Source organism: Cyprinodon variegatus, unplaced genomic scaffold (genome assembly GCF_000732505.1).
Source record: "Cyprinodon variegatus isolate N-32 unplaced genomic scaffold, C_variegatus-1.0 Scaffold89, whole genome shotgun sequence".
Classification (NCBI taxonomy): Eukaryota; Metazoa; Chordata; class Actinopteri; order Cyprinodontiformes; family Cyprinodontidae; genus Cyprinodon; species Cyprinodon variegatus.
In genome coordinates, this window is record NW_015150542.1 from 354322 (window position 1) to 368032 (window position 13711).

The 13711-nt window shown below is 39.4% G+C and overlaps 1 protein-coding gene across 1 annotated transcript in view; it reads left to right on the forward strand.

Annotated features, from left to right (window-relative positions):
• fras1 (Fraser extracellular matrix complex subunit 1) overlaps positions 1 to 13711 on the forward strand; it is a 352266-nt gene that overhangs the window by 132703 nt on the left and 205852 nt on the right. Inside the window, exon 11 of the mRNA XM_015373599.1 lies at positions 3575 to 3722. Within this exon, the coding sequence (XP_015229085.1) occupies positions 3575 to 3722 (148 nt within the window). The remainder of the gene's footprint in view (positions 1 to 3574; positions 3723 to 13711) is intronic.

Below are 13711 nucleotides of genomic sequence, written 5' to 3' on the forward strand. Positions count from 1 at the left end.
AGTTTGATTAGCCAGTTAAACAGGTGAATAGTTGAGTTTCAGATGTTTCTGGAAATACCTTGAAGAGGTTCAGGCGTTCTCCTTTGAGAGAGGGAACCGGTTGGGTCCAGAGACTGTTGGTTCAGCAGAGTGCTCAGTAGCAGCAGCGTCTAGCTTCTGACTTTCCAGTGACAGACCTTGGTTTAACTGATCAGCTCTTTCCCTGAGAGCAGCAGATGGATTCCAGAGTGAGATCTTCAGGTTTGGCTCTCTAGGGCAGGCAGGCAGGTAACAGGCTAAGCTCATCCAGAGCTTCAGACAATAGACAGGTTTCCTGAGAGTGAGAAGACAGAGGCAGATTAGAATAGGGTTTCTCTTGGGAGACAAAGATTCTAGTAATCACAGAGGCTCAGGTTTGCTAACCAAACTTGGTAAACACTGCGGCGTTGAAGGAAGGTCTGGCAGCTGCTTAAGTAGAGCAGGTCTACTGATGGGCTGAGGAGATCCAGGTGTGCAGGAGGGCTCCAGCCCAGGAGACCCACGGCGCACTCTGCTGGAGAAAGGTGGTACTTCTCCAGATCCCAACACCAAGCTTTATCTTGGAATTAATTTAAAGGTAAAATAAAAGGCAAGATTCTAAGATAATGAAATAATTTCTCTGTTTTTCTTCATAACTTGTTTTTTGTTTTTCCTGGAGTGGCTGGAAATGTCTTTGATGAGTACCTAGCATTTAAAGGATGATTATTGGAGATCTAGTTTAAAGTTTATTTCCTAAACCTAAAATGTTGTGTCCAATTCCTGTCTTTAAAGGCCCATGTCCTGCACAATTTAGATGCATCTCTGCTCCAACACACCTGGTCATTGAAATTAAATGAAAATAGTCAGAATTTAAATTTTTTTGTATTTGTCTTTATTAATAAAAAAAAGAAAGAGATTCCTAAAATTGCTACTAAGGGTTTGAATTTTTTTTTTTATTTTTTTTTCTATTTACTATTAATGTCCATACACAGTATATCAGGTATTTAAAGAAAAAAAAAGAAAAAAAGTACTCAAATTGATGATGTAAATTCTGAGAGACTTAACGTTACAGGGTTAAATCACATCATTAATGATTTATCAAATCAGTTCCAGGAGAGGCTCTCCTTTTTATTAAAGCTAATCAAAGATTACTTTCAAAAACATTGTGCAACATTTCTCAATAAAAGATAAAATCAAGATAGAAATATAAAACAAAGAAATATGAAGTCAAAGCCATTGCACAAGATATTGGGTATGTGCTCACGTTCCCAGTTGATTATATTGCATGTAATGGAGAAATCTTATGGAGGTGTGGTAGATCAGAGTTGCAGAAGTGGCAGTGATATTAATATTGCACATTAATCAGCGGTGACTTTAGATATTAGCGCTGATGAGGGTAACATCTCTCAAAAAGAAACTGTTTCTCTGTCTGCTTGTCTTGGAACGCAGCTCAAACTGAGTGTGATCTGTCCATTTTGATTTTGAGTGCTCTGCTGGGGTACTGGGTGGTGTAAATGTATGTGAGGGGAGGGGGGGCAGCCAGTAATTCCTTGTGTTGCGTTGACTGTCCTCTGAAGCCTTGCTCTGTCTGCCTTAGTGTGGTTCCTGAACCAGCAGCTTCTTGTCCAAGTTCCTGAGCTCGAGTCCATGTTTACTGTTTGTAAGCACCAGCTCCTTTGTGAGATATTTTCTAAAGATTACTCATTTTCCCTTGAGATCAGTCCCACCACAGTAATCAGCTAATTTGATGATGATTTGTTTGTGGGATGGACTGCATAGGTGTCGAGGCAGTACAGGAGGGGGCTGGAGGAAGTGTGATGATGCTGAGAAGGCAGTGGACAGCTTCATAATCTAGGGTCTGCTATTTATAGTCCTGAATCCAGATGGAGGGGATGTAGGGGCATCCAGGGTTTCTCACTTGGTGATGAGCTTGTGTGGGTTGATTGTGTCGAAGGCCAGCCTGTAATCCAGATAGAGCAATCCTGGCATAACTCTGCTGTTTCTCCTGGGGGTTCAGCACAGCATGAAGAGCTACTATATGACAATGCAGTCCTCTGTGAAACTGTTCACCCAATATCCTAACAGGTAGAAGTTGAGTATTGGGGGTAAGGTTGCCAACTCCCTAAAAACAAAAAGGGACACCTCATGTGCGTGCCAGCTGACCCGATTGCCTTTACCCCTCCTGGAGTGGTGATTTTTTTTTTTTAAGCTCCCCTTTGTGTGTGAAATGCTTTTTTTAAATTGTTTGACTCAAATCTGCATTGAATTAGATGAATATTTGTGCTTTATATTCATTATCATGGACTTTTTCCTCCCAGGTATTTGTTTTTTCCTATTCCTCCCTATATTTCTACATCCCTTTTTCTGTTGTTTTTTTTTTCGGAGGAGGTGCATCACTATGCAGGGTGCACCGCCCTTAAAAGTAGCATCAGAATTTTAATTACTCCGTTCGTCCCCCATTCTGCTCTGTTGTCTTCCACTATCTTCTCCTTGAGCAACACTTGGCTCGACCAATGGGATGAGGGGATTCTTGATCGTTACATATACTTTGTCAGCTCATTGGTCACAATGCAGGACAGGGTCAGGGGAACAAGTTTACAGTAAGTCTTGTATCTAACGTGCCCTTGTTCTTCATTTTCCATTAGCTTTTTACTGACTATTTTTTTACTGTCACAGAAATACAGGACAAAGTGCATTCCTTTTCGAGTAAATACAGGACAGGTACTTATATTTCTAAATATGGAACAATTTTTCAAGGCCAGTTGGCAACCCTAATCGGGGGAAACAGTCCCTGATGTATTGGAGAAAGAGTCTCTCGTAGCACTTCATGGTAATAGGTATGAGGTCAACTGGGCGGTAATCCTTCAGGCTGGTTATGGTAGAGGTTTGAAACTGGGGTGTTTCTAGCAGACTTCAGGCTGTGTGTTGGGGGGTGGGGGTGGTTGGGGGCCTTGGGGGGGCGAAGTAAACCACGACTTTTGCCTTACTGACATTTCTTATGAATCATCTAAAACATTTTGTTTTACTGTTTTTGGGAGATGCATAGACATACTTCAAATGAAATCTCTGACTCTGATCAGTCTAGTCACGTTTTTGGTTGTGAATTATGCATCCCTGCTGGGCTACTGTAAGAAATAAAGAATATTATATGAGGTTAATTCATTTTCTTACTCATCCAGGGTCATACTTTCTACGCTGCTAAGAAAGCAGATGAGTAATGCATGAGAACAGTGCATAAATGCTAGCAGCTGATAGAGAAACATTTTCTTGTTTCTTTGACTTAAAGCACATGGTGTATTGCTTTTTTATTATAAGTTGATATGGTTTAAAAAGTTTTTATTTTATCCTTATTTTGACACTCCTGCTGCTGGTGGTGGGACTTTGTCCTTGGTGAACTCATTAGTTCCCTTATTCGATGTCCCGCTTCTTTCAAATAACACTCATTAAAATGCAGCATTGGCCTCCTTTTAAATACGAGTGAGATTTATCAGAATTAAAAATTAAAATCAGCCTGGTCTGAGCTTTCTGTCACTTGTTGAGGTCTAATTAACGATGTCGTCTGTCTTTTTTTTTGCAGAATGGAGCCCGTTGGACTGATGGCAGCTGCCGTGAGTGTGAATGCCACGATGCCCAGGTGACTTGTTATCTTCGTTCCTGCCCCGGTTGCCCATCAGGAACCCTGGCTGTTATAAACGAAGGCCAATGCTGCCCCGAGTGTCAACAGGGTACGTCATTATTCTGCAAAAATACTAGATACAGCGTGTGTTTGGAAAACTCTGTTGGGTCTGAAGACTAAGAAAGTTGATCCTTTTTTATTTTATACTAGTTTCCATTTTCCATGTATTCTTTAAAAACACATTGAAAGCCAACCTTGGAAAAACCTCTCGAAGAATTAATACTAAATTAAATGTGAAAACAGGTTTTATGCATTTATAACCGAGCCTTTAGCCCTAAATTAGATTTGCTACACAAAATAATTGATATGTAATAAAAGAAAGTGCTCATATTAATATTAGTATGTTTTGATTTATTTTCTGTCCCAAGAAGTGCAGCAGTTAAATTCAGTGACTTAGTTTTGTTCTTTACCATGCCGTGCCTCAAACTCTCTCACTCCCCAGCATCAACTATTGTGTTCAGAATGCATGTATGTCGTATCGTCTCTGTCTAAAGCAGTATTGGTTATTTGACAGATTATGTTTGATCACAGAAAAACTTAACAGACTAAAGTTAAAGGTGGTTACAGAAGTGCTGAACAGGTAAGACTGTGGCTGCTGGAGATGAGCAGAGGATGACTTTATTTAAAATCATAAATCTACATATGTTGGACGTTTGGGTCTTAAAGTAAGGGTATAGTGGAGTATCTTTTGGTTTTGAGTTCCTGAAGGATCATCTTATTTGTTGGTTGTCTTACATACATCTTTTGGACATTCTTGCTTTTGCTGAACGCTTTGAGTGTTTATGTATCCAGTTAGCTTTAGTTTTAGCCATTCATTGTTGCTCCATTATTCTTACTATAAATTTTTTGGGCGGACAAAGTCACAAGAACTCACATTTTTGAAAAAAAAAAAAGAAATATGTCCTATTCTTTTAATAAAGAGGCACTCAAATCTACATATAAAGGATACAGAACCTTTGGGCAACAGTTAAAACAGAATTATTATAGTTCAGTTTCTTCCAAATATATAGGCTCTGATTAGCAGGTCTATTGCTGGACCACCAGATGTGCAATATCAAATATTCATATGAGAGTTTGATTGTGAAATCTCAAGATCGCAATCGACAAAAAAAGAAACTGCACTTGTTACTCAAACACATATAAAGAGGATTGCTATTTGTTACGGTGATCAGAAATTGCATCATGGTTTCCACTAAATGCGAGCATTTTAGCTTGTATTTTTGCATTTTACTTTTACTCCTTCCCCACTTCCTGTTGGACTCACAGCATTCCTGCTCAATTATTGCATAAGTCTGACAAAAAAAAAAAAACCTGTCGCAGGGATGATCTCAGAGAAATGCGAGTGGTCTTTCCCTTCCATGTTCTCGTTACACTAGCATGCTGTAATTGCGACGGAAATCTTACAACTCATTTTTTGTCGAAGTGCAAAACAGAATAAACACCAGATAAAAAACATGTACAATAGATATATACTTATTAAAAGCTATTTTACTATTTCTATAATCAGAATAATAAAATGCAGCTGCCTTTTCTTTAACGCCGACCTGACATGTTGTCTCTTTGAGACGACAGATGCTCACTTGGGAAAAACCAACTTCTTTATTCTTTACATCATTGCTCATTAATGAATCCCATATGTCTGCAGACTCTCAGTTGTCTACATTGGCAGGAATACTTTAATTGATCATAAACTGGAGATATTCAAACACAAATTGTTCACATCAAAATAAACTTTTGTTTTTAACTGATTGAGGGCATTCTAGCTATATTATGGACTTTGTCTTCACCTGTTTGACAAATAAACCATTGTCATTACCAACCCCACACCATCAGATTCTAACAATTACATTTTAAATAATTTATGGCAGCATTAATTATTAAAACTTTACTTTCTTTCTTTTTCTTCTCCAAAAACTTTAGGTTCAGTTCTAATATATATAGTCCCTCGACGTTGTGTCTGTTAGGCAAAGTTTCGAAATTTAACTGACAGCCAGCATTACCAGAAATAGTTTGTAAATACAATTTGTCCCTCGCTAAAACTCTGTAAATATGTAAATACGAAGTTTGAAGAGGCTGATGAACAGAGAGCGAGTTTATAGTTATGCATAACAGACTGAGAGTGTCTTTGGGGGTAAAGCCTTGCCAGATGAGCGGCAAGCTGCTGTCGCCTGAAGAAAGAAATATTCTCATTTTGCCTAAGAAAGGCCTCCTAATTATTATCGCTTCAGTTTTGATAATAGTCATTCTATAACTTTAACAAAATAAGGAAGAAATAATCTATCAGTATTCTACTCATTCAGGTCCAGACCAGGCCATTTTTACATTGTCCAGCTCTGGGGCCCCCTTCAAGTTCTTCAGCAATTAAATCTAAGGTGGCTGTTGGATGGGAGTAAACAGCCCAGCCTAAACCCTGCTAGTGCACTAATGAGCCTTGGTCATAAGGCCTAAATCCATCTTTAATTAGAGGCATACATTTAATCAACAGGCCCTGTGGTACTATTGTTCAGCACCTGCTGGTGCCAACTGTATGGCAGCTCGGCCTCAGGGCAGCTGTGGCTGCAGTGTTTCGTACCACAGTCAGTGTGCAAATATGTGTATGAATGGGTGAATGACTGACGGTAGTGGGAAGTGCTTTGGTATAAGTGCTCTGCAAGTACAGGCCATTTAAGGGTTTTAAACCATTTCTTATTTAATAAAAAATACATGAATTAACCTGCATTAATTACTTAAACAAATGAAGAGCTACTATTATATACTGACAGATATTTTACACTAAGTTACACCGTTTAAGTAACTTTAATGAGCCCAGATTTGATGAAGATTTATTAATAAGTCGGACAGTTTAGGCAGCTGTCTGTGCAGCAGGACTAGTCACACTTCTTTTCCTCTGTTCTTCATACCATATTTATGCTCACTGATGGGTCAGAGCCTACAATGTCCCAATAGAAAGGTATGGGAAATTTAAAGAAGACCAAGTATTACATTCTTTTAGTAAAAATGTGCAGGTTTTCATCCGAACGCACCAAATGGATTTCTTTTTCTAGTATCTCAAAAAATGTGTAGCAGTCAGCAGTTCTTATACATAAAACGATGGAGCCCAGTCAGTTTACCTACTGCAGTTACAGGCGGCCAACGTTTTTACAGTCAATGCTGGAAGTTCACACCGGAAGTTTCTCCTGCTTCCTTGTATAATGCTCTATGCAGACAACAACAGAAACCTTGGGTATAGGAGGCAAGTTCCCTGATCGAATTTACCAAACTACATTTAAGCCCCTTTTCCATTGCAACTCAAAAGCCTGGGACTTTTGAACGTCTAAACACATTTACCAAGATTTATTCACTCTCTGGGCTTTACTTTCCTGGGGCTTTTGTTCTTTCAGGTTTTTCAGGGGTGGTTTGTGTAAAGCTGCAATGCTTTCTTTCCCCAAAAATGTTTATTCTTGTCACATAAATATGTTTAAATATGGGTCTGATGGGCAGGCTGGTGTGGGCTGTGGGAGCTTCGGCTAGCCACGGTTCTTAAGTCTGTAAAGTTTCTAAGTTTCATATAGTAGGTTCTCAGGAGATGTTTAAAAGTACTGTATATTTTTGTATCATATTAGGGAAAACATTCAAAAAATTAACTTGTTCCATCCTTTGAGATCTCAGATGTAAATCTCATTCCTTCATTCAAGTCTCTAGCAAATAAAGCTTCCTATTCAATATATACCGTATAAAGTTAAGATGGATTCAGACAGAATTTGTCTTTGTATAACAAAAGGTATTCACATTTAATTTTAAATATTGTAAATGTGTCTTTCTCTTAGATTTATATTGTCATACCGAGAACAAAAAACACCTCCATGAGGCCATTCATATGTGTTTGAGTGAGATTTTTCATTGTGTTCATGGCTGAGAATAGAAACAGAGCATATGCGCTCAACGTCTCCCTCTTTTTTAGCCTCTTTTCCTGCTTGAATCATAAATCTTCAACTAGGTCTATTAATCAAGGGCTGTCTTTAGGACCAGAGGTCAGTATTCTGCTCCTCTATTGGTCAGCTCTCAAACGGGGGGCCATGGCCACGAGTTATGCTGCCCTCACATCTCAGGGGAGCAGATGTAAAAATGAGAGCTCTGCTGGCAGTTTTCCTCGTGTTCCTTTTTTTTGTGGCACACCATATATTTATTGCCTTAAATAATTTTTTGCAGGAAACTACATTGGATTTATAAACTTTTTTTTTTGGGGGGGGGCACCCTGCAGCTGTATTTATAATCCCGATTTCACCCTCATTTTTACACCAACACATAGAGACTTGTGAGACTTGTTTTTAGAATCTAGAAAAATCCTGGTGGTGGTGGAGAGGAATTGCACTGACACCCCTTAATTGTAATGTCTATAAATGAAAATAAGTGAGACTGATTGCTTTCAGAAATGAGCCCTCGTGTGTGTTTTAATCTCAATATATCAATAAATCATTCAAAATTTAAGTATGGCATAATTACAAACCTACAAAGGCCTGGTTGTTTGCTTAAACTGACAGGAGAAAATTAATTAAAGAAGCAGCTAAATAGCTCATCTGAGGAATACGTCAAAGTAAATTCTTAGGTAAAGCAGGATGGAGGATTACCTTCACCTTCGAACTGCTCAACATCCCTAAAGATACAGTCAACGAATCAGCTAAAGGCTTTAGAACAGGGCCAAGGACCCCCAAACTAATGGTGAGATGGAGTGGGGACCCCCTAATTATACACTCACCGGCCACTTTATTAGGTACCCCATGCTAGTAACGGGTTGGACCCCCTTTTGCCTTCAGAACTGCCTCAATTCTTCGTGGCATAGATTCAACAAGGTGCTGGAAGCATTCCTCAGGGAGTTTGGTCCATATTGACATGATGGCATCACACAGTTGCCGCAGATTTGTCGGCTGCACATCCATGTTGCGAATCTCCCGTTCCACCACATCCCAAAGATGCTCTATTGGATTGAGATCTGGTGACTGTGGAGGCCATTTGAGTACAGTGAACTCATTGTCATGTTCAAGAAACCAGTCTGAGATGATTCCAGCTTTATGACATGGCGCATTATCCTGCTGAAAGTAGCCATCAGAAGTTGGGTACATTGTGGTCATAAAGGGATGGACATGGTCAGCAACAATACTCAGGTAGGCTGTGGCGTTGCAACGACGCTCAATTGGTACCAAGGGGCCCAAAGAGTGCCAAGAAAATATTCCCCACACCATGACACCACCACCACCAGCCTGAACCGTTGATACAAGGCAGGATGGATCCATGCTTTCATGTTGTAGACGCCAAATTCTGACCCTACCATCCGAATGTCGCAGCAGAAATCGAGACTCATCAGACCAGGCAACGTTTTTCCAATCTTCTATTGTCCAATTTCAATGAGCTTGTGCAAGTTGTAGCCTCAGTTTCCTGTTCTTAGCTGAAAGGAGTGGCACCCGGTGTGGTCTTCTGCTGCTGTAGCCCATCTGCCTCAAAGTTCGACGTACTGTGCGTTCAGAGATCCTCTTCTGCCCACCTTGGTTGTAACGGGTGGTTATTTGAGTCACTGTTGCCCTTCTATCAGCTCGAACCAGTCTGGCCATTCTCCTCTGACCTCTGGCATCAACAAGGCATTTCCGCCCACAGAACTGCCGCTCACTGGATGTTTTTTTCTTTTTCGGACCATTCTCTGTAAACCATAGAGATGGTTGTGCGTGAAAATCCCAGTAGATCAGCAGTTTCTGAAATACTCAGACCAGCCCTTCTGGCACCAACAATCATGCCACGTTCAAAGTCACTCGAATCACCTTTCTTCCCCATACTGATGCTTGGTTTGAACTGCAGGAGATTGTCTTGACCATTTCTACATGCCTAAATGCACTAAGTTGCCACCATGTGATTGGCTGCTTAGAAATTAAGTGTTAACGAGCAGTTGGACAGGTGTACCTAATAAAGTGGCCGGTGAGTGTATATACTGTATGAAATTGTGTTATATCAAGCTACTCCTATAGTCCCTCTATTACAGATGGATTCATGTAACGAAAGTAATTTCGCTCTGGGATTCTTAAAGTATTCCTGATTCTGATTCCTCGTTGATGGGACAGGTATTGTGAATGAAATGGTACCCCCCTGTTGAAGACCTCCGCTTTAGAGGATATCTATCTAGCATTTCATTGATTCCTTTTCTTTTGCGTATCTGAGATGGCGTTTTAGGGCTACAGGACCAGGAGGGAACCACATACATCAATTCAGTCTGTTTCCAGACGAAGCAACTGTAAATGTACTGTATGCTGTCATTCCAGCACCTCTGTCTTCCCCCTGGTCTCCCTCCACTTGCTAGAAAACCTCCAAAGGTAATCAGCCAGGAAGTATACTGATCAGATGTTCGAACCACAATAAACTCCTCTTCATGTAGAGGCGGATCAGCTGTCACTAGAGAGCCACCAGTATGGCAGTTCTGAGTCATAGTTTAGCAGAGCTAGAGCCATGTTGATAACAATAATTTTTAAAACTTTAACCTGAAATCCAAAGTTTTGAAAACTAATGTGCCCATATCTCAAAAAAATTTGAAGGCATGTTGTTTAAAATCCCATGACTATACATGATGGTAAAGGTGTAGGCAGATTGTGAAATGAAGAGCTTAGCTTTATGGTTCAGCTTGTTCATTACTCTGGGAAACCAGTGCAATGTCTGAATTACTGTTCAAGAAGTCCAGATTTTTCTATCAAACTCCCTCTTCATTCGACCTTCCTGCAAAAAAAGAGATCCAGTCTTTCCTGTTTTTAATTTGAAATAAATCCTATACCTGAAACTCTTCGATTATATTTACCTTGTCAATGCCTTTCCTGAAAGTTTAACTTTAAATAGAGTGACTTGCAAGTCGCACTCTGAAGTAGGACTGATTGACTTTGATTTGGACTCCCTGCAGCGAGTCTGAGATGTTTGATAATTATAGTCACTGACAGTAATTTTAGCCCTCCACACAGTAATGCAACGTCCTCCATTTCACCAATACTTTTATCAACAGAATTAGAAGGAGCTAAATGGATTTAATCCTTCCTAAGGCTTTATTGTCTCATATAGAGGGTGTCGTTATTGAAAATTTGGCTGCGTACTGGAGGTGGGATTTCCAAGTTGGTGCAGCTGCGTTTTACGATAAAGCTACCCCCAAAATGCTGGCTATAACTAATAAGTTGGCCAGTCTCCATAGAAGGTCAAACTTCTACAAACAATCAAGCATAACAGACAAGGACTATTTACCATAGCGATCAAGCACCCTTGCATTTCTTGTCATCATGAAGCTCTTATCTGTGGCGGTCTTTTTAATTTTGTGCCTCAGGGATTGTGGTAGAAGTGATAGAAGTGAGAGCACTGGGCTCTGTACAAACATCAAAGCCGTTCTCTATCTGTTTTTGTTCATGCTCGCCTCTCAAAGCAAACAAAACCATCTTGTACCCATGACAGTGAAGCCCATTATATAAATGTGTTAATTTGTTTCTTAATGTAATTATTATTGTATGCATAAAATAACATGTTTACAGATAGAGCTATTGATGGAAACAATATAGTCATGCAAGATCTATCTAATGGTAATAATCTTCAGATTCTGGTGTCATTATCAACCATTAAACCTTGTGGTGAAGCAAGGCAACTTTTGTAAGGTTCCCATTTTATCACTTTCTCCTGCTTCACATTTTTCTTCTGCAGAAGCTTTTGCTGTTCTCTCCAATCTTCAGTACAAAACTTTGGCCTGAGGGTAAAATTTAAGGTCAAGCAGTGAGATGAGAGGCAGATGGGAAGAAGATGAATGTTGGAGTCAAATGAATCTGTAAAAGAAGAATGAACAAAAAGAGGAAAAGATACAGTAGATTAGAGAAGGAGAAGAGTGATAGAGATACTTAGAACAGTATGTTCTTGCTTGCTGACAGTCTTATTGGCCGTTAGGATTAAAGTAGCATCTCATTTTTCTCATGTTCAACTTCTCTTTCTCTCTTTCACGCCTTCGTAGTCTCCCTTGCTATAACTCTCCTTCTTGTCTTATTTTCCCTTGTCATTTCCTTCCTACTCCCTCTCCTCCCCCTGTCTTTCTCTGCAGTTGTCGTATTAATCGGCCCTCGCAGTCTGTTGTTTTATTTGCTCAATACGCTCTCTGTGAAATCAAGTGGAAACAGCATTGCACATTGTTTGACAAACACTTGCTTTTATCTGCCTCTGCTGCAGTATGGATTGGACAGGCCTTATCTCCGTCTTCTCCGATTATTTTATCCAAAGAACGTGACGGTGACAGAGCCGTTGTAGGCAAGTTTTTAATTTGCGGACGACGTTCAGTTGCTGAAGATTGTCCACCAATGAGGCAAATCATTTCAGAAAATACATGCCGTAACAAAAAACTTAAATGCATCCCTACAATATTAAAAACTGTTCTTGCATTCCGTAATGCCTTTCCCACACAGCAGGTGTCAACTGTTTTCTCTCCTTATCTCTTCTCGGTTACAATATTCAACCATGATGTTGTAATTGCATGCTTTCCTGATACCCTGCTTCCTTAATCTGAGCTGTGCAGAACAATATTGTTGGATCAGACCACTGCCAAATAAAAAGAGGAGCTCTTACTGTAACACACACACTATGTAAAGTGACAGCACTATACAAAAGGGGGTTCATTTCACAGGTTTAGCCGCAACTTGGCATTTTTCAGTATGTGAACATCCGTAACATGTTGGCAAAATGTGCGACGGAAACACACTGGCAGATTGGGTTACATACACCACAACACACCTCTACTGGGGTAAAACAGACAATAGTTTCTGTATGAGTCAAAATCTTGCTGTTTTATCTAAAAGCACAGTTTTCAGCGCATATACAATGCAATTATAGAAAAATATTCAATGTTAGTATGTTAGTGGCAAACGGCCACTTAACTGTCTCATTCGAATCAGTGTAAAACTTTCCCAACATGTTTGGTGCTCAGTATTGCTTACAAATTTGAATTAATGGATGAAAAGAGTGAAAATAATGAACATATTTATCTGTTTTAAAGTTTTATTTAGTTCTTAAAATTTAGGAAATGCAAAACATTGAACAAATATCAGTCTACTCTCAAGATGATTAGCAGAGACATCCTACTACATTGTTTTTAGCAGCACAGATCATCTCAGGAAACAGTTTAAAAGGTTAAAAAGTCCAGAGTCTTCATTGTCATTATGTCAGCATTACACACAGACATTGATTAAAAACACAAATAGAAAAACAAGGAACAAGCATCCTCAGAGGAGACTTCAATAATATAAGAATAGAAATAGAAAATCCCTTTATTGTTCCAGTATGAGGTAATTGTGGTGTTACAGCAGCAAAAGCATTACAGCAAAAGCAAAAGTGGTCAAACAAATGTGGACCTTTAAAAGTGTCTAAAAATAACAGAATATTGTAGTCAATACGTCTGCTTAAATGATCCACGGACGTCGGTGCATGTCTAAAGTGAGCTGAAAGCAGAAGTCCACAGCTGCATATGCACACTCGGTGTCACTCATTAAGCTACTAGTTTGGGAAATTCTGCTTGGTTGTAAAGAGTTCACATCCAATTGTTTAATATGTAACAGAGAGCTGTAGAACTGTGGGAATCTAGTAGGTTTGACTATGAAATCTTAAATGTCTGCAACGTTTGCGATGTATTACTACGTTGGAGTCATCATTGGGAGATTTTAAAAAAGTTAAACAGTATATACACTACCTTTCAAAAGTTTGGGGTCACATTCAAATTACCTTATTTTTAAAGGAAAAGCACTGTACTTTTCAATGAAGATAACTTTAAACTAGTCTTGACTTTAAAGAAATACACTCTATACATTGCTAATGTGGTAAATGACTATTCTAGCTGCAAATGTCTGGCTTTTGGTGCAATACAGTATCTATATAGGTGTACTGTATAGTGGCCCATTTCCAGCAACTATACCTCCAGTGTTCTAATGGTACAATGTGTTTGCTCATTGGCTCACTCCATTTTTCAATGCCATACCCAGTGGACAGCGCTTGATTGGAGCCAATTTCATCCTACAA